Source organism: Squalius cephalus (genome assembly GCF_949319135.1).
Source record: "Squalius cephalus genome assembly, chromosome: 3".
NCBI lineage: Eukaryota > Metazoa > Chordata > Actinopteri > Cypriniformes > Leuciscidae > Squalius > Squalius cephalus.
Window position 1 is genome coordinate 58446739 of NC_137124.1, and position 27692 is coordinate 58474430.

At 39.0% G+C, this 27692-nt stretch overlaps 1 protein-coding gene across 1 annotated transcript; it reads right to left on the reverse strand.

The window, feature by feature from the left end:
* Window positions 1–286: 286 nt before the first annotated feature.
* pkd1l3 (polycystic kidney disease 1-like 3) lies at window positions 287–27677 on the reverse strand (the record flags this gene model as incomplete). Its single annotated transcript, XM_079865839.1, has 19 exons — window positions 287–978; window positions 1074–1158; window positions 2914–3130; window positions 3615–3807; window positions 7368–7503; window positions 7614–7804; window positions 10193–10395; window positions 12121–12255; window positions 14342–14520; window positions 14611–14712; window positions 16689–16919; window positions 16999–17180; window positions 17295–17514; window positions 18260–18388; window positions 21137–21254; window positions 21325–21428; window positions 21540–21677; window positions 26099–26229; window positions 27413–27677. The coding sequence occupies 19 exons, from the start codon at window positions 27675–27677 to the stop codon at window positions 932–934; spliced, it is 3006 nt and encodes a 1001-aa protein (XP_079721965.1). The 3' UTR covers window positions 287–931.
* Between the last annotated feature and the right edge of the window lie 15 nt (window positions 27678–27692).

A 27692-nucleotide genomic window follows, 5' to 3' on the forward strand; every position in this document is an offset into this window, starting at 1 on the left:
GGAGATGATCATCAGAAACAAACAGATGTTGTGTTTGTTGTTGGCAGAGTTTCTGAGGCAGGAGCCGTAAAGGCTCCGCCCACTTCTGGGAAACAGCAGCTCATTTGCATTTAAAAATATACAGAATGCAAGGCTAAGATGGGTCTTAAAGAAACATTACAACATGAAAACTGCATGTTTTTTCTTCCACCCATAAGGGGCAATTACAGCAGTAGTTTTGAACTCGTCCGTCGATCATAACTGCATTGAATGTCAAATATATTTTTTTCAATGATACACTGAAATGCATTGGAAAATAAGTGTTTTATTGAAGATATACTAAAATACATTTTACAGAGTATTTATGGAGTTAATTGAGACATAATAGTGAATATTCAGATTTTTTTATATGCAATATAGCTCTCAGACTAAGATGACACTAAGCAAAATCTCAACAATTACAGCAGAAACACTAGTTACCAAAATGTGAGTGTTATGAGAATCTGCTCTTCTAGTAATTTAAACAATGTCTAGAATGATACTGACCACCAGAATGTAGATCTATATATATTTTCAGACAGTCATTTTTAAAATCATCCCAATATTGATAGATGTTATTTTTCAAACGACATTTTTGCTATGGTCTATTAAAAAGCCCACTTTGATGAGAGTGTTGAACTGGAGACCATTGTTACCGTAACGGTATTGACTAAATAGCTTTTTTTTGATACAAAGTTATGTACACATAGGTATTTTACTAAAATACTAACATGAAAAATGAAGTCTGCCTACACAAATGGATTATAAACCGCAAGAGACAGTGAGACGCCGATCATTTACATAGTTATGAAAATGGCATCCTCTGTTCCCAACACCGAAATCTAGAATAAAATTGGGTGAGTTTGATGACATCGCATTTTCCTTCTCGATTTGAATTGGAGGCGCGACATAATCAGGATATCGATCTCCCAGAGTATTCCTCACATTTTTCTTTTTGCTCTGTAAAATCGCAACAAGGCATTCATATTAATATTATAATACTGTTGGGATATTGGCACAGAAAAGGTTTAGTTGTCTCGTGTGCATGTTCTCACCCTGCAGGAGCAGATCCACCTCCTCGTTGCTCTCCACAGCTACTGGCCTCAGGATCATGGCAAAGAAGATCGCCACAAATATCACCTGTCATCCATAACAGTTATGAAAGAGAACAGTAATCTCAATTGTATCTCCTAGACATCCAAAATAAAATTAGTTAGAGAGCAAACAGAGACTGTTGCTTAAAGGAATAGTTCACCTAAATAATATATATATATTAGGGCTGTCAAACGATTAATCGCGATTAATCGCATCCAAAATAAAAGTTTGTGTTTACATAATATATGTGTGTGTACGGTGTATAATTATTTTCTATATATAAATACACACACATGCATATATATTTAAGAAAAATGTGTTATTTATATGTAAAATATTTATATATAATATAAATTATATATAATATAAATATATATACACAGTATATACATGCAAATATTTCTTAAATATATACATGCATGTGTGTGTATTTATATATAGAAAATAATTATACACCGTACACACACATATATTATGTAAACACAAACTTTTATTTTGGATGCGATTAATCGCGATTAATCGTTTGACAGCCCTAATATAAATACATTTACTCATTCTCAGTACTCACATTCATTCGTACTTAAAAAATGCATTATTCATTTACTAGTTACTTTACAGGAAGATTTACAATGAATGAAGAGTTTTGTTTTGAGAGGAATGTGTAGCCCACAAATTACATAGACTACTTTAAAGGGCCCCGATATACTAAATAATATAAGCCAAATCGAAGAACAAACTGGTGTGACGTCATTTCAAACGAAATGAAATTTGTTTGGAGTTTGAATCAGCTTGGTAAATGCCTTTGAACTACCATTGGTCCGTACTGATGATGTAATAGGTGGGTGTGGCTCTGAGGCTCCGCCTTCTTTGAGGTGTAAATCTTCAGTAAATTTTCTTCTGTTCAGTCCGTCGAGGTCAGACGCGAGTAAAAACATGAACACACTGGAGAGACGCTTTATAGTAGAAACTGTTGTAAGGACACACAATTAATGAATGTTTAATTTTTAATGTTTAATTTTTTTGCTTCGGCAGCACAGTTACTAGTTACTCCTGTTACTAGTATCTGATTTTGCAAATAGTTTGTTTCTGAATAAAACAAGATGTCGACAGTGTAATGTACTTGCTCTGGTTCTAGTTTTGGATGAAGAGGTGTGCTTGTTGTTGTCGTTTGTTATCGTTGTACAAGCGCAATGTGACGGTTGGTCGGTGTGGTATTAGTCCCGCCCCTCCTCCACTGTGATTGGACGGTTGGGTAAAAAGTGACAGTGATGAGCGCTGCGTTTTACCCAAAGTTGAACATTCTTCACATGCCTCGTCACACTGCTGCCATTTAAAAAAACTCCCACTGAAAACAATTGGAAAAATGCACAAGCCTCGGGAAAAAAACGTTTAAATAAACGTCACGTGACTTTACCGGAGAGCTAAATCGCAGAGCTGATGCAAACATATCCATATCACTATGATCAGATGCTTTCTTAACGGCTGTTTTCTCACCGCTGTCATTTTTTGTTGTGAGATTATTGCGTTCAGCACATATTTCGCGTCCGGATGTTTGCTAACAGTAAACCACTGATCATGTGTTTCAAACTACTTTTTACCCCTAAGCGAAGAACGATAAAGAACTTCGCCGTGAGCATATCGGCTCTTTTGTCCTTTTTAGAGCTTGAAAAAACAGCCGTATGAACATTGTTCTGTGTTTCTTTAAGAACAGCAGATTTTTGGGTGAGCTATTCCTTTAAGTCTCCTGCTTCTCAAGATTATTTTTCCTGAGAAGACCCCAGTAATCATCCTGGTTCTTACCTTAAGGGGCTGCAAGATGAAGATGCTTTGGACAAGCGATAATGAAAGAGTGATCACCCACTGTATGGATGACTCCTTTCCGTACTTGAGGCCATAAAGCAGGGTAAAGAAGGTGGAAAAACCGCTCATGGTAAAAAGCAGGAACCAGCCAATAAAAAGAAACCACCAAGGCAACCACCAGCCCTGTTTCTTCTTCTCTACTTGCACAGATGGTAGACTGGAACAAAATTCACAAAAAACAAACAATGAACTTGCAATTCAGACTTTTTTTCTCACATTTGCGAGTTTATATCTCACAGTTCTGACTTTATAACACGCAATTGCGAGTTTATATCTAGTAATTCTGACATCTTTTCTCAGAATTGAGATATAAACTCGCTATTGCAAGTTATAAAGTCCAATTCTAAGGAAAGAATACGTTTTTCATCAGAATTGCTAATTTATATCTCACTATTCTGACACTGTAACACGCAATTGCGAGAAAAAAAGTCAGAATTGTGAGATGAAAAGTCGCAATTACCTTCTTTATTTTTTATTCTGTGGCGGAGACAGGCTTCCATACATATCAGTGCATTTATACAGTAATTTTTTTGGTAGCAAAAGAGCAGCTTTTAACAGCACTTCTTGAGTTGTCAAGTAAACATTTTTTTAATTTTTAATACATTTACAATAAGAGAAGCTGCAGAGGAGACAATCCTGACCTTTGGGGAGTGAACTTGACAGACGCTATTTCAGCTCTCTTCAGCAGATCACTGACCATTCCACGAGCCTCCCGAAGCTCTTCATTAAGAAATAAACCCTTTTCTCCCACGTGCTCCAGTAGGTGAGAAATGTGGCTCAGCGAATAAAGCACGAAGCGGCTGCAGTACGACCAATGAGGGTCACCACTTTCCACTGAATGGGAACACACAATAGAGCTATGATGAGTCCTTGTATAATATAAAACATGCACATTTGAAAAACAATTCTAATGAGAACTATTTAGTTTTACTTCTAAGGTGAAGTATTTAGTTTTTAGTGGAATTACAAAAATAAATCATATTTTCAAACAACCTTGCAAACCTTCCCCAACTCAAACATCACAAACACAGCTCTTACGGGTGCTTGTGTTTGTCTCAACAGGTAAAAGTAGGCTACTTTCAAGAAAAGGTCCAACATATTAGAAATACTTTTAGCTGTGTTGCTATGTACCGTGAGTAAGCAATTGAGCACCCTCTGCCTGGTACTGAAGCCACACCCCAAATCCTCCGCCTGCTACTGAAGCCACGCCCCAAACCCTTCGCCTGCTACAGTAGCCACGCCCCAAACCCTCCTCCTGCTACAGTAGCCACGCCCCAAACCCTTCGCCTGCTACTGAAGCCACGACCCCTAAACACTCCGCCTGCTACTGAAGCCACGCCCCTAAACCCTCCACCCACTACAGTAGCCACGCCCTAAACCCGCCTGCTACAGTAGCCACACCCCAAACCCTCTGCCTGCTACAGTAGCCACACCCCAAACCCTCCGCCTGCTACAGTAGCTACGCCCCAAACCCACCTGCTACTTAAGCTACGCCCCAAACCCTCCACCTGCTACAGTAGCCACGCCCAAAACCCTCCACCTGCTACAGTAGCCACGCCCCAAACCCTCCACCTGCTACAGTAGCCACGCCCCAAACCCTCCGCCTGCTACTTAAGCTACGCCCCAAACCCTCCACCCGCTACTGTAGCCACGCCACAAACCCTCCACCTGCTACAGTAGCCACGCCCCAAACCCTCCGCCTGCTACTTAAGCTACGCCCCAAACCCTCCACCTGCTACAGTAGCCACGCCCCAAACCCTCCACCTGCTACTTAAGCTACGCCCTAAACCCTCCACCTGCTACAGTAGCCACGCCCCAAACCCTCCACCTGCTACTTAAGCTACGCCCCAAACCCTCCACCTGCTACAGTAGCCACGCCCCAAACCCTCCACCTGCTACTTAAGCTACGCCCTAAACCCTCCACCTGCTACAGTAGCCACGCCCCAAACCCTCCGCCTGCTACTTAAGCTACGCCCCAAACCCTCCACCTGCTACAGTAGCCACGCCCCAAACCCTCCACCTGCTACTTAAGCTACGCCCTAAACCCTCTGCCTGCTACAGTAGCCACACCCCAAACCCTCCGCCTGCTACAGTAGCCACGCCCCAAACCCTCCACCTGCTACAGTAGCCACGCCCCAAACCCTCCGCCTGCTACAGTAGCCACGCCCCAAACCCTCCCCCTGCTACAGTAGCCACGCCCCAAACCCTCTGCCTGCTACTTAAGCTACACCCCAAACCCTCCACCCGCTACAGTAGCCACGCCCCAAACCCTCCGCCTGCTACTGAAGCCACGTCCCAAACCCTCCGCCTGCTACTGAAGCCACGCCCCAAACCCTACGCCTGTTACAGTAGCCACGCCCCAAACCTCCGCCTGTTACAGTAGCCACGCCCCAAACCCTCCGCCTGTTACAGTAGCCACACCCTATAGCCACGCCCCAAACCCTCCTCCCGCTACAGTAGCCACGCCCCAAACCATCCGCCTTCTACAGTAGCCACGCTCCAAACCCTCTGCCTCCTACAGTAGCCACGTCCCAAACCCTCCACCCGCTACAGTAGCCACGCCCCAAACCCTCCCCCTGCTACAGTAGCCACGCCCCAAACTCTCTGCCTGCTACTTAAGCTACACCCCAAACCCTCCGCCTGCTACTGAAGCCACGCCCCAAACCCTCCGCCTGTTACAGTAGCCACGCCCCAAACCTCCGCCTGTTACAGTAGCCACGCCCCAAACCCTCCGCCTGTTACAGTAGCCACACCCCATAGCCACGCCCTCCACCCGCTACAGTAGCCACGCTCCAAACCCTCTGCCTCCTACAGTAGCCACGTCCCAAACCCTCCGCCTGCTACAGTAGCCACGTCCCAAACCCTCCGCCTGCTACTGAAGCCACGTCCCAAACCCTCCGCCTGCTACAGTAGCCACGCTTCAAACCCTCTGCCTCCTACAGTAGCCACGTCCCAAACCCTCCACCTGCTACAGTAGCCACGTCCCAAACCCTCCACCTGCTACTGAAGCCACGCCCCAAACCATCCGCCTGCTACTGAAGCCACGTCCCAAACCCTCTGCCTCCTACAGTAGCCACGTCCCAAACCCTCCACCCGCTACAGTAGCCACGCTCCAAACCCTCTGCCTCCTACAGTAGCCACGTCCCAAACCCTCCGCCTGCTACAGTAGCCACGTCCCAAACCCTCCGCCTGCTACAGTAGCCACGTCCCAAACCCTCCGCCTGCTACAGTAACCACGTCCCAAACCCTCCGCCTGCTACTGAAGCCACGTCCCAAACCCTCCGCCTGCTACTGAAGCCACGTCCCAAACCCTCCGCCTGCTACAGTAGCCACGTCCCAAACCCTCCGCCTGCTACTGAAGCCACGTCCCAAACCCTCCGCCTGCTACAGTAGCCACGTCCCAAACCCGTCCGCCTGCTACAGTAGCCACGTCCCAAACCCTCCACCTGCTACTGAAGCCACGTCCCAAACCCTCCGCCTGCTACTGAAGCCACGTCCCAAACCCTCCGCCTGCTACTGAAGCCACGTCCCAAACCCGTCCGCCTGCTACAGTAGCCACGTCCCAAACCCTCCACCTGCTACTGAAGCCACGTCCCAAACCCTCCGCCTGCTACAGTAGCCACGTCCCAAACCCTCCGCCTGCTACAGTAACCACGTCCCAAACCCTCCGCCTGCTACTGAAGCCACATCCCAAACCCTCCGCCTGCTACTGAAGCCACGTCCCAAACCCTCTGCCTGCTACTGAAGCCACGTCCCAAATCCTCAGCCTGCTACAGTAGCCACGTCCCAAACCCTCCGCCTGCTACTGAAGCCACGTCCCAAACCCTCCGCCTGCTACAGTAGCCACGTCCCAAACCCTCCACCTGCTACTGAAGCCACGTCCCAAACCCTCCGCCTGCTACAGTAACCACGTCCCAAACCCTCCGCCTGCTACTGAAGCCACGTCCCAAACCCTCCGCCTGCTACTGAAGCCACGTCCCAAACCCTCCGCCTGCTACTGAAGCCATGTCCCAAACCCTCCACCCGCTACAGTAGCCACGCCCCAAACCCTCCGCCTGCTACAGTAGCCACGTCCCAAACCCTCCGTCTGCTACTTAAGCTACCCCCCAAACCCTCCACCCGCTACAGTAGCCACGCCCTAAACCCTCCACCCGCTACAGTAGCCACGCCCCAAACCCTCCGCCTGCTACAGTAGCCACGCCCCAAACCCTCCACCTGTTACAGTAGCCACGCCCCAAACACGCCGCCTGCTACTTAAGCCACGCCCCAAACCCTCCGCCTGCTACAGTAGCCACGCCCCAAACCCTCCGCCTGTTACAGAAGCCACGCCCCAAACACTCCATAATGCTAAATATAGCACATAGAAATGAAATGTGTAGTACTGATCAAGGAACCTTGCATAATCTGAAGGACGCCATTCACTTTCTTCAGGGCCCAGAAAAGATCACCACTTGTTTCAGGCAGGATCTCTTTGGCAGCCAGGTTGTTTTTTGGGCTTTTGCTGAGATGATTTAACAGTCCTATGGTTTCCTTAGAGTAAGAACAGAACATTCACACATAATGCATACAATTACAATACATACTCGAGAGAGTTATTCGATAGAGCCGTTATTCTGCTTCAGAACTACTTCTACAAGTACCTTCATGATGATGTTCATAGACACAGCAGCAGCTCCTTTAGTTTTCTTGGAGGAGTCACCCTTGTCTTTCTTCAGGAGAATGCGAGGTTTGATGTGTCTGAAGATAGTGATGATGAGGATGTTGATGGGGAACATGAAAAGACCGCTCTCTACGGCTACCATGAACTCCTGCCATGTCAGCTGAAAAGAGCCTGTAAAATTCAAGAAAATATTTGGCGACAACAAAGAACTTGACAAAGAACTTTGGCGACAACACTACAGTGAGTCCTATACTGTGAGTAAAGTTGACAGCACAGATATAATTCTGTCACTTGAAGTTTTCAAAGCAATTTGCAAATTGTCTAATAATAAAGCTAGTGGGTTGGATGGTGTTGCTGCTGAGCATTTAAAGTTTGCAGGTGCGAGGTTGGCTCCACTGCTTTCTATCTGTTTTACTGCTTTTCTTGTACATGTTTTTTTGCCTGACTCAATGTTAACTGTCTTGTTCGTTCCTGTGGTCAAAGACAAAACTGGGGAAAGTCGGCAGTTCTGACAGACCAATTACAGACCAATAGCATTGGCCATAGTGTCAAAAATAATGGAAATAATCCTGCTGGACATGATCTCAGATTTTTTTTAGATCTACGGATAACCAGTTTGGTTTTAAGGCTATGCTGGGCACAGACATGTGTATATAAGCTCTTAAAGAGATAACTGCTAAATATAAAAACCAGAGCTCCTCCATTTTTATGTGTTTCTTAGATGCATCTAAAGCATTCGATAGAGTAAACCACAGAAAAATATTTATTAAATGAATCCAAAAAGGTGTACCTTTGAAAGCGATGCATAAGGATGTAGTGTAACGACGCCCAGTTCCAGGAATACACTAATATTTTGTTGGTAGTACCAGTTTATAACAATTATTAGTTAACACTAAGTTGTCAACACTTCGGAAAAAATAATAATTCGTCGTTACACTACATCCTTATGCATCGCTTTCTGCCAGGACTTTTACGTGCTTTTCTCAACTCAGTGAAGTGACCTCGACGTCCGGGTTAGCGGTAGCATGAGCCATCAGGCAAGTATTATTTAAATAAACTCCTGATGTACTTGCAAACTTTACAATGCCTCGTTTTATGAGTACAGAACTTATTTGTACTACTGTAGAAGTTTGGTATCTGGGCATTATTAGTGGGGTAATTTACGAGATACAAATTTGGAGCCAATAGCGCCTGCACTAAGCCATACGGCTGATATCTCTAAATAAGCTCTAACTTTAATAATGTTCGACCAAGGGAAAAAAGGCTTCTGGGGGGTGTGTGTGGGGGGGTGTTTGGCTTGAGGTCATGGTGCAAAGGACCCTAGGTTGATTTTACTCCGAACCATCCCTTTAACCTACTGGTATACACAGCAAACGATGCAGATCAAATGGGGGAACAGTGTGTTTGCTGAGGGGGGGATCTTGTCCCCAGTCATGGTCTAGAACATGACATACAGTATAATGCAACTAAGAGTGTGGTCATGATCTGTAGGACCAAGGAAGACAAGTTTATGAAATTTCCGGACTTCTTTCTGTCAAATGTTGTGCTTGAGGTCACAAGGAAAATCAAGTATCTTGGGCATTTCTTCACAGAGGACATGTCTGATGATGAAGACATTTTTAGACAATGTAGAACTTTGTACGCCCAGGCTAATACTCTCGCACGGAAGTTTGGACACTGTACAGACAATGTTAAGATGCCTCTGTTTGTCCATCTCTGAACACGGCCCATCTTTGGACTAACTATAAAAAGCCAGTCTGCAAAAGCTGCACAATGATGCTTGTCGTGTGCTTTTAAAGCGACCAAGATGGACTAGTGCGAGTGAAACGTCCGTCACAGCTCGAATTAACACTCTACAAGCAACTTTGCGAAAGTTAATGTATAGCTTTATCTGTAGGTTAAAGAAATCTGAGAATGAAATTATTATGTCACTAACAAATATTAGATTTAGTGCAGTCCGCTACCAGTCCAAGCTGTGGAGGCATTGGTACAGCTGTCTTTTTAAAATGCCTGTTTAATTGTTGTTTCTTTCTATTTGGTGTGTGTGCGTCTTGTGTGTGTATTGGACCATGAGTCTGGAATAAAGTTGAATTGAATTTTTTTTTTTTTAAAGTCAAAATTAGCATGTTAACGTATGCAATTAATTAATTAATGGTTGATGAAGCCTAAATTCTATGTTGAATCAAATCAAATATTCTTTTTCTAAATCTACTTTTTGTAATGTCTATCTGATGCTTTAAAATGATTAAAATTATCTTTCGGCGGTAATTACTCAGCCAAATTTGCATTTAATAAGATTAAGTAATATATATATATATATATATATAGAGAGAGAGAGAGAGAGAGAGAGAGAGAGATATTGTATATTATAAAATATATATGTGTCATGATGAACATAAATTAATAAGCAACTGAACATAACTTGCTCCCTCAAAAGCATGACTCTCTCAAACACGATGCGTTGCATAAAAATACCAGAGTGCTGTTGAGAGTGAGACGTCACATTTGAGTGTTACATAATCTCAGCAAATGAAACACGCAGCTGGGAGGTTTTCTGACCTATCTTTAGAAGGACAGGAGACTCTTCGTCAGTGGGAATGTTCCAGAACATGATGTTGATGGCCATGGTGCAGAGCAGCAGAGACATGCAGCACGAGACTCTCTGCACGCGTGTGAAGGGACTGCGCCGGGGCGGGTCCACGATCGACACCCAGATGTGCTCGTCCCGGAAGCCAGAAGATGTCCGGGTCTGGAAGATATTCCTGGGATGGGGTGGTTTAGTTACATGTATCCCAAATATTTTAATATGTACACTACCACTCTAAAGTCTGGTTGATTCTCATTGTCTTAAAGGTTTGTTGTGCTGAATATAGTGCTGATATAGGGTACAATTTTTGTTGGTCCACTTTAGACATTTACTAACTACAAGTAACTTTGCAACTACACGTCAACTAACTCTCATTAGAGTATTAGTAGACTGTCTACTTAATATCTGATAACACTTTATTTTGACAATCCACTTTAGACATCCTACTAACTACAAGTAACTTTGCAACTACATGTCAACTAGCAGTCATTATAGTATTAGTAGTTTATCTGCTTAATACCTGATAACACTATTTTGACGATCCACTTTAGACATTCTCCTAACTACAAGTAATTTTGCAACTACATGTCAACTAGCAGTTATTATAGTATTAGTAGACTGTCTGCTTAATATCTGCTAACACTTTATTTTGACGATCCACTTTAGACATTCTCCTAACTACAAGTAATTTTGCAACTACATGTCAACTAGCAGTCATTATAGTATTAGTAGTTTATCTGCTTAATATCTGCTAACACTTTATTTTGACGATCCACTTTAGACATCCTACTAACTACAAGTAATTTTGCAACTACATGTCAACTAGCAGTCATTATAGTATTAGTAGTTTGTCTGCTTAATATCTGATAACACTTTATTTTGATGCTCCTCAACAGACATTCAACTGACTATAAGTAACTTTCCATCTACATGTCGACTGATTTTAGTGAACTGAACCCTAACAGTCTACTAATACTTAGTTAAAACATGTTAAAGTGACATATTTTATTGTTAATTTAAAAGTAATGCATTACTTTACTAGTTACTTGAAAAAAGTAATCTGATTACATAAACCCAACACTGTTAAAGAATGAGTACTTGAATCCAAACTTTTGACTGGTAGTGCAGGTATACGTTTAATAATTAAACATATAGTTTTTGGTGTTTAGATGAGTTTTGGTCGATCGGATCACAAGTGGATGACTCTAAATACAGGTGTAAACAGGGTCTGAAAAGTTTTGAGCTTGTCCACTTTCGACCACTTCCAGAGTAAGTGGAAAACACATTAGGATTGCTTTCGTAGTGTAAATGCTCATGTGGTCGAATGTGTTCAAACAGCCACAAAACACCGTCTTCTCTCCGTCTACTGATCTAATGCGGGAACATTATGGGAAGAGCTCTAGCCAGACGGCATTTAAACTTTGTCGACTGAAGACCCAAGTTTGGTTTAAAGATGAAAAACGTACCAAACACAATGTTCTCACACCATTCCTGATTTCTAACACACATTAGCTCGAAAGATCTGAAAAAACACACACATTTACCCTCCAAAAGACCATTCCCTCTCACCATTCCTGATTTCTAACACACACTCACAGCGTTCGGCTGATCTTGTGTGTGTCAGAGCAGAAACGAAAGCTGATGATCTCTGTGTGTTTTTCCGTCATTTCTGTGTAAATTGTATGAGCTTATTCTGTCCATTAGCTCGAAAGATCTGAAAAAACACACATTTACCCATTGATAGACCCTTCCCTCGAAGAAATCAGGACAAAAGTGGCTGAAAGTGGACAAAAGAGACGGATTAAAACACCAGGTGTAAACGGGAATGTGTCTCCCTCGTCTACTTGTGATCCGATCGACCAAAACGCATCTTAATACCAGGAGTAAACAGTGTTTTTACCCAAAGCTTGCGATTTCATTAATCTTGGCTGAGTTGAAGGTCCTCTTGCACGTTTCGCCTCTGAGCCAGGAAGAGCACAGAAAGTGTGAGACCTCCAGCGTCTGTAAATCCTGCATCTGCACTTTATCCAAGTACCTGACGGAGAACATTCTGATGCTTTAGACGTATGCAACCCAGTTCATTCATAGGCATATTTCTCTCACCCATCACTCATCATTGCAGAGTTCAGACATCTGAGTTCAACATTTATGATAAATGTTTGGAAAAGCATATTCTTAGATTTCAGATTCATTCTTTATTGTCCTCGATTGAGGAAATGTATTTTCACAGACTGTCCCAGGAGCAACATTCAACACGCATAATATGCACATACTATACAGAATACACATATTTTTGTACACATAAATTGCACTCAAAATAAAATAAAATAAATCATGCATTCATTCTGTGCATTCATTCTCTTATAGCTGAGAGTACAAAACTTTTCCCTAAGCGTGATTTTATAAATGCATTTATTCATTATAGAGTTATTTATTTTGGACCCACTGTATATTAAGTGTCTTTAACTACAATGTACGTACTCACATTTAAATTACTCATTTGATACGATGCACTTATTGTGTGCATACATGTTTTTACATACTTATATTTAAAAAAAAAAAGATGTACATGTAATTACAGCTGTAATTATTCGCATTTAACCCACCCTTAAACCTACCCATACCACTAAACCTGTCCTAACCTCACCCGTATCCCCTATTGCAGTACAACATCAATACAGTAAAGTATGGAAGCTTGTTTCCACCACAGAATAAAACATTTTAAAAGATAATTGCGACTTTTTAATGTCACAATTGACTTTATTTCTCACAATTGTGAGATATAAAGTCAGAATTGCATATTATAGTTGCAATTGCGTGTTATAAAGAAAGAATTGTGAGATATAAAGTCAGAATTGTGAGAAATAAAGTCAGAATTGCGAGATATAAAGTCAGAATTGCGAGATATAAAGTCAGAATTGTGAGATATAAAGTCAGAATTGTGAGATATAAAGTCAGAATTGCGAGATATAAAGTCAGAATTGTGAGATATAAAGTCAGAATTGTGAGATATAAAGTCAGAATTGCATATTATAGTTGCAATTGCGTGTTATAAAGAAAGAATTGTGAGATATAAAGTCAGAATTGTGAGATATAAAGTCAGAATTGTGAGAAATAAAGTCAGAATTGTGAGATATAAAGTCAGAATTGTGAGAAATAAAGTCAGAATTGCGAGATATAAAGTCAGAATTGTGAGATATAAAGTCAGAATTGTGAGATATAAAGTCAGAATTGTGAGATATAAAGTCAGAATTGTGAGATATAAAGTCAGAATTGCATATTATAGTTGCAATTGCGTGTTATAAAGAAAGAATTGTGAGATATAAAGTCAGAATTGTGAGAAATAAAGTCAGAATTGCGAGATATAAAGTCAGAATTGTGTGATATAAAGTGAGAATTGTGAGAAATAAAGTCAGAATTGCGAGATATAAAGTCAGAATTGTGAGATATAAAGTCAGAATTGCGAGATATAAAGTCAGAATTGTGAGATATAAAGTCAGAATTGTGAGATATAAAGTCAGAATTGTGAGATATAAAGTCAGAATTGCGTGATATAAAGTCAGAATTGTGAGATATAAAGTAAGAATTGTGTGATATAAAGTGAGAATTGCGAGATATAAAGTCAGAATTGTGAGATATAAAGTAAGAATTGTGTGATATAAAGTGAGAATTGCGAGATATAAAGTAAGAATTGCGTGATATAAAGTGAGAATTGCGAGATATAAAGTCAGAATTGTGAGAAATAAAGTCAGAATTGCGAGATAAAAAGTCAAAATTGCATAATTTAGTTGCAATTGCGTGTTATAAAGTCAGAATTGTGAAATATAAAGTCAGAATTGCGAGATAAAAAGTAGCAATTACATTTTTTATTTTTTATTCTGTGGCAGAAACAAGCTTCCATAATAAATACATTGCACCGAACAATAAATATTTTACTTTACGTATGGACAAAATAGTTAAAGACACCTAATATAAAGTGGGACCTTTAAGATTAAATGAAATACAAAAGGAATTCTAAGCCACACAAAATACTCAGCTAATTTTAAAGTGTACTCTGTTTCCGCCTTGCTATGCAAACATAAGAAAACCCATGCAAAAAGCCAGGACATACAGACACCTACCAATCAGGGCTTCTCCCCGAGTTGTCATGCGATATCTCAATGCTCTGCGGTTCTCCGAGAGAGAAGGGTAAACTGAGCAGAAACACATCCACACCTCCTCTCTCAAACACTGGCTTCTCAGGGTCAGACAAGTGGTAAGATTCACTCTGTCCTTCGCTGAACTGGAGGCTCACCATTACCTGGCAAAAGAAAGACTTTAGAAATGCGCCTTCTAAACGTACCAATGAGGATCACTGCAAAAATAAAGAAATAATAAATATTAATATCACCTTAGCAGTGGTGCCAGCCCCTCTTCTGTGGCCTGTCTGCACATATAAAATGTAGTTGTATTGGGCACACGGATGATTGTCCTCCAAAAGAGTCATCTTACGCTGTGGACACAGACATTTAACCGCGTTTCAGACGCATGTTACTAGAATCCTGCATGGTGTATCAATGGATACGGTGGGATCGGCTGATTTCTACAGCATTAACACTAAAATAGGCGACGCAGGAAATACGTAGGTCTCATTTCTTGTAGGTTTCATGTTGAAAGGGTGTTTGTTGTGAATATTTAGATCTGGCGACTTCGTTCATACATTCTTTGTTTAAATAATGAGCCGCATTTAAAAACAACGTGACCACGTAGAGTGGGAAATCTACTCACTTTCAGATAAAAGTTTAATATTACACATGTTTAAAATGTGTACACTTTTAAACACACTTTTTAAGTGTTAGCTTATTTCGTTTATGTTGAAATTTTATGAATTTAATTTTGACATTTTTCATAATCTGTCTGTAAATGTTTGTGATACCTCGCCCCTTTGTGGGGTAGAAATTCATTGAAAAATGAATTGTTTTGCAACATTTTAATCAAAATTTTTAAACATTTATTCTTTCATAACTTAAACTAAACGTTCTTTGTAAAATTCTGTTGAACAATAAGTATAATGCCTTTTTATGAATATATTAGCCTACTGTATCCTATTTAATGCGCAAATTTCTAGGGCCTATAAATTATGAATATGACCAAAACTTTTCTGAAAAGCCTGTTGTACACAATCTACTTCATGCCTTCTGTCCTCTGATTGACAGTTCATACTTTTTTATCAAGTAAAATCTTTTTTGCTCAGAAATCTTTAATGATAAAGATAAAGATAAACATTTACTGGACTGAAGCAACTTGGGTTTACTTGATTATTCATGCATTATTTTTTAATGTTTCAAATTAATTTTAATTTTTTCATGTAAATGTAAATGTCAAATATGACAAGTCAGGCTTTTTGGGAACATTTTCCATCTCTCAATTATCATTGATTTGCAATAAATTGCATGTATATGCCATAAAATAATTGCATTAATTGTGTCCTAATAAAATGGAAAATAGCAATAAATCAATTTTCTGATGTCTCTTTATGGTCTTGCCATTTTTAGGGTTAAAATTCTGTTTTATGAGACATTCTTAGTAAATCCAATATAAGAAGAGTAACAATAAAGTACCTAGTATGTACAACTATAAACATTTAAACTTGTAGATGAAGAAAACAAACTTGCAAGTTAATTATGAGAAAAAAAGTCCGAATTGTGGGATTTAAACTCTCAATTGCAAAAAAAAAAAAAAAAACAGAAAGAATTGCGAGTTATAAACTTGGATTGCAGGGAATTTTTTTTAGAATTGCGAGTTATAAACTTGGACTTGCAAGGGGAAAAAAAGTCAGAATTGTGAGATATAAACTCGTAATTGCGGGGAAAAAGTCCGAAATGCGAGTTATAAACTCGGAATTGCGAGGAAAAATCAGAATTGTGAGAAACTCGCAACTGCAAAAATAAGTCAGACTTGCGAGTTATAAACTTGGATTGCAAGGATTTTTTTTTAGAATTGTGAGTTATAAACTTGGACTTGCAAGGGAAAAAAAGTCAGAACTGTGAGATATAAACTCGTAATTGCGAGGAAAAGTCAGAATTGTGAGTTATAAACTTCGAATTGCGCAAAAAAGTCAGAATTGTGAGAAACTTGCAACTGCCAAAAAAAAATAACAAAGTCGGGAATTCCGGAGAAAAAAGCTAGAAATGCGAGTTATAAACTCTAAATTGCGAGGAAAGATCAGAATTGTGAGTTATAAATTTGGAATTACGAGGAAAAAGTCTGAATTGTGAGAAACTTGCAACTGCAAAAAAAAAAAAAAAAGTCGTAAGTGGGAGTCTGTATCTCGCAATTCTGATGTCTAAATATGGTCTGTCCTTGAATGTAAGTTTATGGGACTTAGATGTTTTATCATCCACTAGGTGAAAACCGTAGCTAGAGCCTCTATCCTCAACAAGCCAAACCAGTGTGTGAAGAAGACAAGTAAACGTGAGTATACTGTACCGTTCTGAGAGCTTTGCGGTCGGCGTACCAGGCCCACATTACACCCACGAGGTAAAGGGCGAAGAAGCAGCCGAGTAAAACCGCCACTATATAGTTCTCATCTATTGTGGCAAACAAAGCTGCTGTCTGGGAGAGATCAACCTGGTTGGGCATCACAAAGAAGGAGCTCCCAAAGAACGTTGTGTGGTTGCACAAGCAGTGAGTTAGGTTCGGCATTGTATTGGGACCAACCTTCGGAAAGACATCAGATCATAAATGTTATGAAAAGACAGTGTATATTACTAACTGATCAGCAATTATGAAGTCTTACCATGCAGCCCTCTCGACTCCAGTCTCCAAGATCCTGGTCCCAAAACAGGCACTTGGTTACAAAAATGGAGATTTGGAAGGTCACCGTCTCACTTGAGGTGTAATCATTTGGTAATACCGACACCTTCCAGGTCCCATCGACTCGCTTTGTCATATCCGGGGTGATCAGCCAGCGATAACCATCTATTGCACAAAATAAGACTGAATTGTGTAAATATAAGAATTTAATGATTAAGTCTTTATCTATCTAGTACATGCAATACTATTCATTTTATATATGCATTTCCCAAACTTTACCTTTGTAGGTCACGATAGTGCTTTGATTCAAAGAGGTGGTGTTTGCCTCATCGGGCGGGTACAGGGTAAAACTGAGAGTTATGTTTCGGTTTGGTATTGCTGTAACAACTATGGTCATGTTTACGTCTGAGATGTTGAACGTTGAGGTGACAGCGAACCCTTGTTTCCAGGTTATATCCACAACTTCGGGCTGAGGCGCTTCAGGCCGAGGCAGATATATCTGTACAGAGAGACATATCAGTAACTACTTATTTTACTTCCAATGAACTCCTTCCCGTAAAACACAGATTTTTTTTTTCGTGTTTTCACTGTTAGATGGTAGGGGGCGCTATTACACATCTTCTGAAAGAGCGATAGCATAGCATATAGCATATGTAATCATATGCATAACCCTATCATCAACATTAAACAGCATGTAAATCAAAACTGCCTGATGTTACTGAATGAAATGTCGACCCAGGACGAGCTACAGGAGCTTTAGGTGTGTCGATCGACTCCATCTGTGTTTTGATCATCGTTCTGAATCATATCTGGATGTTGTCTTTGACAAAAACGTGATTTTCTCAGCTTTTTGACATAAAATGTTGCTTTTTTTTAATGTAACTTCCCCAAATTCAAGTGTTGATAAGAAATAATGCATAAAGCTAGAATAAAATGGCGTTTTTTGTTTAAAAGCAGTTCTTTCTTTTGATGCATGTTCAGATATTCATACAACCAAATATTCTGGGGGCCGTGAAACTTTTGTGAAAATGATCAAAAACGCTGGTGGTGGCTGGCAACTTTTTTTTTTTTTTTATGCTGGCGGGAAAGAGTTAAACAAAATTCAATTATTTTATTTTATTTGAAAAAATTACAGCACTTTTCACAATAGGCTACTTCAATATTCACATACATCAAATTGATGATGTGAGCTCACTATGGTTCTCTAATATGTGATCAAATGAGTTCAGTTATTTTATTTTTACCTCAATGTTCTCTGTGAGATTTGTGAATTTGATTGAAGAGTTTCCATGTTGCAAAGAAAAGCTGCAAGTTGCTCCAGTGATGCTTTCGTTGGACTTCATTTCCAATGGATTTTCTTTAAATTGGAAAAGCTGTAAGAATAAAGTTTTTTAAAAATGTTGTTAGTCATGATTGTAGAAAATGATTGTAAATGGTCTCTATGTGACAGGTGACTGGGTTAAAAACAATAAGACTGCTTGAAGAGGTCAGCCGAAAAGAAGAGTGATTTTATGAAGACAGATTTTTTGCTCTTATGGAATAAAATGCACTGATGAATCATGCACAACAAGACCAGAAACACACCATATTAAGAATGTAAATGGGATTCATTTAGTATCTAGAAGGGGTGTAATGAAACCCTCATGTCACGATTCGAAACATATCATGATACTGAACAATATGATATTATTGTGATACTCAGAGATATGATAAAAGGTTCACAAAAAATTAGCTGTTGATTAAAATGCTAAATTTGGAATTACATTGTTGGTGTAAAAGAATAAGCTTGGACTTGGTGCTGGAAATTCAACACTCAACCTCATATGTCACGCCCATGGACCGTTGACTGAATGTCTGATGCACATTTTTCTGGAAACACTTCAGGATTTTCGAAGTCGCGAATCTCGCGATCTGATTGGTTGATGTCCGGGACACGTGTGTGTCGCGTTCTTTATCAGTCCGCCTGAAAACAAATGCCGTGGCCCGTGACGCAAAACCCCCTCATGGAAGAAGAGAGCTGTTGTGTTTACAACTGTGATAATGAGCGCTTACCAGGATCAACTAAACGCTGGATTTTCAAAATTATGTGAAGTTCGCGGCTCCACTGTTGCAGTAAACTTGCACAACGTTATTGAATTAATAATTTATTAGATGCACGTCGTGTAGGGATATCGACATTATATTGTCGCGGAACAAAACGAACTGTGATTGGTTGCGTTACATGTCAGTCAAACGTCTCTTGGGCGGTCCTTGACCAAAGAAAGCTCCAGACCTTCTGCCGTCAGTTAGGGGTGGGCGATACTGCAAAATTCGGTATCGATCCGATTGATTTTTTTTTTTATTGATTGATTATGTTTATTTCATTCATGGATATTTTCCAACAAAACTTACTTCATCATCCTCATATATATAATTTATACAACCATGATGAAAAGGAGGCAGGGTGAAGAATATCTTATATTTCCTGCCCCCTCAACAAAACAAAAACAAAAAAAACTCAACATATCAAGTCCCCGCCAATGCATAACGATAACAAATGAAACAAACTAGAAACCAAAACATCAACCTGAAACAGATTCCAAAGCAAAAGCAAACCATGATCACAACCATCATCATCATCATCAATTTCTATAAGTGTTCATACAAATCCATTGTTTTCTCTTTAAATCTTTTTTTAAACTGAAATATATTACATTGCTTTAGTTCAAAAGTTCTATCCGATACCAAGTAAATACAGGGCCAGTATCGCCGATATCGATACCGATACATATACTTTAATTTTAAAAGCATGCACTTGAACTTACGCACTTTCCTGTGCTAGAGCAGTGTGTCATGATTTATGAGGTGAATGCATCATTAATATGCTAAATCTGAAGACGTTTTCAATATTTTGTGATTTGTGCTCTCAACTCGCCTGTAATTAGTCAGTGACTTTTACCAAACTACCCTAATTATAGTAAATGCACTTTTGTTCACTAGCCTACGGTTCAAAGGTTTGGGGTCTGTAAGATTTTTAATTCTCTTCTGCATTTATTTGATCAAAAATACAGTAAAAACTGTAATATTATTACAATTTAATAGTAAAGTGTAATTTATTCCTGTGATCAAAGCTGAATTTTCAGCATCATTACTCCAGTGTTCATGATGAGAAATCATTCTAATATGATGATTTGCTGCTCAAGAAACATTTCTTATTATTATCAATGTTGAAAACATATTATGTTTACAATAATATTACATATTTTTGTGGAAACCACCATAACCATTCTTTTATGCAGAATTATTTGACTGTCACTTTTGATCATTTTAATGCATCGATCCTTGATGAATAAAAATACTGACGTCAACATTTTGAAACGTTACACTTTTAGTTTGTTTATTGCGAAATAACTCCTGATTGTTTCTCTGTCATCTAAGCATGGCTTCGTTTCCCAAACGGAAATCGAACGCTCTCTGTGATTGATTGGTTTCGTCTTGTATCCAGATGACTATGAGAAATAATCCTACACAATTATTCACGAACATTTGCTTATTTTTCCACTTAGAAGCTTATTTTATGCACTAAATTGCGTGCTAAATGAATAAAAATTACTGGTAAAAAACAAACAAACATTTGGATCGATATTTTTATGTGAGGATCGATCCTTTTCGATACCACGTCAGTATCGATAGTATCGATACTTCAGGATCACCCTACCCCTACCGTCAGTCTGAAGCTCTGGCTACGCGAGACTAGGACAGTAGTGACACCAGAATAAAAATAATCCTGATTCTGAAGCTGAAAATGCAGAATTATTGTAGACGAATATGCTTGCAATCTTTCATAGATATATTTAAAATAATGTAGGCCAGTTTTTACACAAATATTCCCCCATTGCATTATTATACATTATATTCAACAATATAGTTTAATGTAGTACTACTGACACTAAAACTCTGAAAACTTGAATTGTTTCTCATAGTAATTTTTATTTTGGGTGAACTATCCACAATACATATTGTTGCATTTTTGTATTGCGATATATTGTTACACCCCTAATATCTAGGTTGACTACTTCTGAAAATGTACACTGTAAAAAATAAAATATGTTGCTGATTTTATGAGTTACGCTTATACAGACCTGGACACTGACATTCCCAGAGGGCAGTTGGCTTGTCATTGAAGAAAGATGTGGAAGTTTGCAATATCCTCCATCCTTTGAGCCGAACAACTTTCCACCCAGGGCTTTTGAATCATGCCTATCGAGACACAGCTGATGAGCCATTGCATATGATAACATACACCAATAATCAATCAATTTATAATGACCTGATGACATAAATGGTGCCTGTTGGAAGTTCCAGGACAAGGTTCCCGCTGCTGGTGAGAGCCTTCTCGTAAATGAGGCCGGCAAGAGTAATAAGATCCTCAAGCTGTTTGATGAACAATAGAAATATCCACAGATCAACAGCTAAAACAATGTAAAGCATTCATCTTTCTCAATCAGCCTCCGAATCATTTGATCCATTGATAACTCGACTTACATCCTCCATGTTCTCAGGTTCACACTCTTGCGAGTACAAAAGCATGGCTGCAGTGCTGTTGACAATTTCAGCAAGCTGGACGCCATCCGTTACGTCGGATTCTTGAAGGTGATCATATATGTTTTTCAGGTATTTGACCTATCCGATTAAGATGTAAAAGAAATTAATTTACATTCATGCACCAATGTGCTATGCTGAAAACAAACGGAATATATGGATTACAGATTTTAAAGCAATGAGAATATTACCAGAGGTGTTATTACGCATACAAGGATCAACAGAAAGATGCTATGTTGGCACAGGATCAGTGTGAGAGAGGTTCAGGACAGATATATTAACTGTTCCTTGGCCTATTGGGCCAATGCTGGGTTGTCATTTTACTTTTGTTGATTATGTACATGTATTAAAGCACGGCTGACTTTTGATACAAAAGGTACCCTACACTATGCATTTACTGCATGCATTTTGCAGAAAAACATTGTTTTGGTTGTGCTTTGGCTCTGCGTGACTGCGGATGAATATGATTATCTTACTGCTCATAAAACATTCACTACTAGACTTAAGAGATATAACCAGTTTAGATGGAAAGGATCTCAAGCTGACTAGCTGAAGACGTTACTGTAATAGACATGGTAATTCCTTGAAAATAAATTCCAGCACAGCCCTACAACAAACAATGAAATTAATTACAATGAACAGTTTGAGAGCTACATATTGCAATTTATCTGTTCAATAAAATACCTTACTCGTCTGTTGAGTAATACAAACGTCATCTTCGCATCGCTTTTACAACATTTCAAATCCCTCAGTTCTCGTCATCTCCGAAAAGCCAAGCTTATGTTGGTTCTTGTTTTATACGAGCTCTGTCTCGTTCTCTTTCTCCAGCAGACTCTCCTCTGTTCACACACACACACACACACACTTAGTTGAGTGTGTGTGTGTGATGAGTAGGTTTAGGGGTCGGGTTTGTGTGTGTGTGTGTGTGTGTGTGTGTGTGTGTGAGGCGCAGGCGCAATCGAACAGTGGAAACATAAAAACATACTCCATCATTTTGTTTATACAGGACATCATTCAAACTGCAAAGTGTTTAAGTTCTATGCATTTACTTTATTAACAAAATGTATTTAAAAAATACAAGGCTTAAGTAATTTAGTTAAGTAACAAGCCTTCTGCATTTTTGTTTTGCTTTTCCCTCCATTGTACCGAACCGTGACTTCTGTGTACCGTTCCACCCCTAACACACACACACACACACACACACACACACACACACACACACACACACACACACACACACACACACACTAACCCGACCCCTAAACCTACCCATCACAGAACATTTTCTGCATTTTTACATTACACAAAAAACCTTTAATTTCTTTATTTTATACTAGATTTACAAATGAGGACGTCCCTAAACGGAGGTTTTTGGAGATTTTGTCAGGTTTTGGTCACTTCTGGGTACAAATTTGTCCCCAAAATATAGTTAAGTAGGTACACACACACACACACACACTCAACTAACCTCTGCCACTCCCACACCAGACACACACACACACACACACACCCACACATACACACACACACAGACACACACACACAGACACTCACTCAACTAACCTCTGCCACTCCTACACCAGACACACACATACACATACACATACACACACACACACATACACACTCAACTAACCTCTGCCACTCCCACATCAGACACACACACACACCCACACATACTCAACTAACCTCTGCCACTCTTACACCAGACACACACACACACACACACACACACACACACACACACACACACACACACACACACACACACTCAACTAGCCTCTGCCACTCCCACACCAGACACACACACACACACACATACATACACACACACACACACACACACTCAACAAGCCTCTGCCACTCCCACACCAGACACACACACACACACACACACACACACATACACATACACACACACCCACACATACTCAACTAACCTCTGCCACTCTTACACCAGACACACACACACACACACACACACACACACACACACACACACACACTCAACTAGCCTCTGCCACTCCCACACCAGACACACACACACACACACACACACACACACATACATACACACACACACACACACACACACACACACACACACTCAACAAGCCTCTGCCACTCCCACACCAGACACACACACACACACACACACACACACACACACACACACACATACACACTCAACTAACCTCTGCCACTCCCACACCAGACAGGCGGAGCAACTTTTCTCTATTTACGGAAATGACGAGATGATGAGTGACGAATGTACGCAGTTTGCCGCCAAAACTATCCTGACATGTCTAAAATATAAACTCTTATAATCGGCGTGCCATAGTGAATCAGAGTACGACAAAAACAATAGAAGCTTGTTTTTCAAACTCTGCTGATCTGAATATGGTAAAGTTATCTTGCTAATGAAGATATGGCATATTAAAAGCCTACTAAATATATATATATATATTTTGTAAAACAATAACAACAAAAACGTAATCGTTAGAGAAAAATATTTATTTGCCATTCATATAAAAAATGCAACTAAAATCGCACAGGCCAACAGAATATATTTTCGAGCCTGTTTTTAAAATGCTATATGCAATAATAATATATATTAATAATGTAATGTAATGTATACATCACCCTATCTTCCTTTGACAGTTCTTCCGTTGTTGTCTCCAAAACCTTTAACATTTCTTCGGCTCTCTGCAAGATTGACAGAAAGGGTTCGGAGTTCATAAACTGTTGTTGAGATTGTAATTTACTTCATCAGTTCTTGTAAAGATGTGGGTAGAATGGGCCTTCATCCTACATCCAACTCATGCACACATTGCTTGGTTATGGTCCAGTCTCTTATAAAAATACTAAATCTGTTTTGTTATTAACTTCTTTGCACTTTCACAAAAGACATTCGACATCCTATGTATTGGGCCATTTCAAGAAAGCTCACAGGTGCCTTGTGCATTTCTACAATAAAATCTTTCTTTTAGCTTTTTCATACCGAAATGTATTTTCCTTTCATTTTTTACCCATTTATTTTTTCAGCCTGTTTTCATGAAACAGACCTGGCTAAGATTATGCAACTGATTATATAAGACATATGCACATATAATCAAAAATGATCTAACAGAATTGAATAACCTCACCAACCTCCAGTAGCTGAGTGGTAGTTAAACTGCCTTGCATTGACGTTAGTGTGTCAGTAAGACCTCTGCGGCTCCTCTTTAGGTGTGTGTGTGCATCTGTAACAGCAGAAGAGCAACGTTACATTCTGTTCCATGTGTAAAAGAACATGTGTAGTACGCGATCTCAGTCCAGTGATTCTGGGCAATATTGTGTTATGTTATGTTATGTTATGTTATGTTATGTTATGTTATGTTATGTTATGTTATGTTATGTTATGTTATGTGTTATGTGTTATGTGTTATGTTATGTGTTATGTGTTGTGTGTTATGTGTTATGTGTTATGTGTTATGTGTTATGTGTTGTGTTATGTGTTATGTGTTGTGTGTTGTGTGTTGTGTGTTATGTGTTATGTGTTATGTTATGTGTTATGTGTTATGTGTTATGTTATATGTTATGTTATATGTTATGTTATGTGTTATGTGTTATGTGTTATGTTATGTGTTATGTGTTATGTGTTATGTGTTATGTTATGTGTTATGTGTTATGTGTTATGTTATATGTTATGTTATGTTATGTTGTTATATTATTTTATGTTATGTTATGTTATGTTATGTTATGTTATATGTTATGTTATATGTTATGTTATATTATGTTATGTTATGTTATGTTATGTTATTATATTATTTTATGTTATGTGTTGTGTTATGTTATATGTTATGTGTTGTGTTGTGTTATGTGTTATGTTATATGTTATATGTTATGTTATGTTATATTATGTTATATGTTATGTTATATGTTATATGTTATGTTATGTTGTTATATTATTTTATGTTATATGTTATGTTATGTTGTTATATTATTTTATGTTATGTGTTATGTTATGTTGTTATATTATTTTATGTTATGTGTTATGTTATGTTATGTTATATGTTATGTGTTATGTTATGTTATGTTGTGTTATGTTATATGTTATGTGTTATGTTATGTTATATGTTATGTTATGTGTTATATGTTATATATTATGTTATATGTTATGTTATATGTTATGCTATGTGTTATATGTTATATATTATGTTATATGTTATGTGTTGTTATATGTTATGCTATGTGTTATATGTTATATATTATGTTATATGTTATGTGTTGTTATATGTTATGTTATATGTTATGTTATATTATGTTATATGTTATGTTATATTATGTTATGTGTTATGTTATGTGTTGTGTTGTGTTGTGTTGTGTTGTGTGTTGTGTGTTGTGTTGTGTTGTGTTGTGTTGTGTTATGTTATGTTATGTTATGTTATGTTATGTTATGTTATGTTGTTATGTTATGTGAGTGTTGCTGTACCTCGCATGCAGAGAGAACCGAAGCTCACAGTACAGTTGGGTGTGGTCACCAGCTGAAATGGGTTGATGACCATATAAGTGCAAGCAAATACACCTTTATTCACATCACTGCCATCATTTTTAAGAGGAGAAAATGAGACTGGCGTTGTTGGCTCAAATCCTGTAAAAATAACACTTATTAATAACACTTACAATAAAACACTTATTTTTTATTGCCATATAAATTAAAAATAAAGGTTCAATGTTTTTTTTTTCCTCACTGTATATGGTTTTTGGGAGATTCTTGAGATTAAAAAGTTTTTGAGATTACATAAAGATCCAAAACTGGATACATATGGTTATATTAAAGTCCCCCTGTGGTGAAAATCAAGTTTTTAATCTTGTCTATATGTCTGTTTGATGTTTTTAATCTGCTTTAAGTCAAAGCATGTGTAAATTCATAAGTCGACACCATTTCTGAGTATTTTCTCCTTAAAACTGCAGTGAACCAAAGACAGTCTCAAAAACACAGTTTGAAATCGCTGGTGTTTCTGACGTCACAAACTACCTTGTAACCAATCAGATCAACGTGTGATCGTCAACCAGTGGATCTCTGAGCTGAGTGAGTGAGTGGAGGCGGGGCTCATTTGCATATGCATAGAATTTGCAAATTCATTCAACCTATTTTAAGGCATGAAGAATTTTGCTTCAAGGAAAAAATATTTAAATCCGTCATTTTGGTGATCAAAGGTGAGTAAAATTATTCACAACAGGGGGACATAAAGCCTCATCTTTAAAACTGATTTCTACTCAGCACTGTCAACATTAGAATCTTAATATTTCTGATTTTAGCCTCCTTGTAATAATTGCTCTTTCTCCTGTCAATATCTCTCTTACCCCTTATGTATGTTTAGATAAAATTGTCTCTACTGTATTTTAGCATGAATCATGTTAATGTTTTCCCTTTCTCTCTAGCATTTTTGGCTAATTATGGCACATTTACTGCCGTGTTTATTAATGTGCGCTGCCCCTGTAAACAAATAAACTTTAACATAATAGGTCCTTCAAATCACCACATTGGTTTCTGGGATCTCATAAGGCATCAGACCTGTTTGGAATCATTATTTGTATGTAATGAACAGCATAATACACAGACATCCGGTAAAATATTGCCCTGCCCAATCAAATAAAGTCCTCCATACAAAATCTAGGAAGTGATTGGAATACAAAACCTCAATCCAAAGTTCTCATGAGACTGTTACTGTTACACCTCTCCGTATTAAAGCCTCTGTTTTAGGCACTTTTCTAGTCACATATAAGAAGTACCGATGGTGTAAAGATGGAAAACTGTGAGCTTTACTCACCGCTGATGGAGTTTGTGTACGTCACGTCCCGACTGACCCACAACGGTCCAGTTTCTGTGGACTGGCTTCGTAAGAGCTCCTTAATCTCATCGTTCAAGTCCCTCAGAAGATGTCCACCTTGTGTTTCACATCTCTCTTGGGCTTGAACCCATGGCATGGATTCTTCAACAAACTCGTACGCTATTCCCTCGTGAGTTTCCAGAACTCTCCTTCCATAATCATATTTCTGGTGTCCATTTTCCTCCTTACAAGTCGTAAGCGGCATCAAAACGATTGAAAT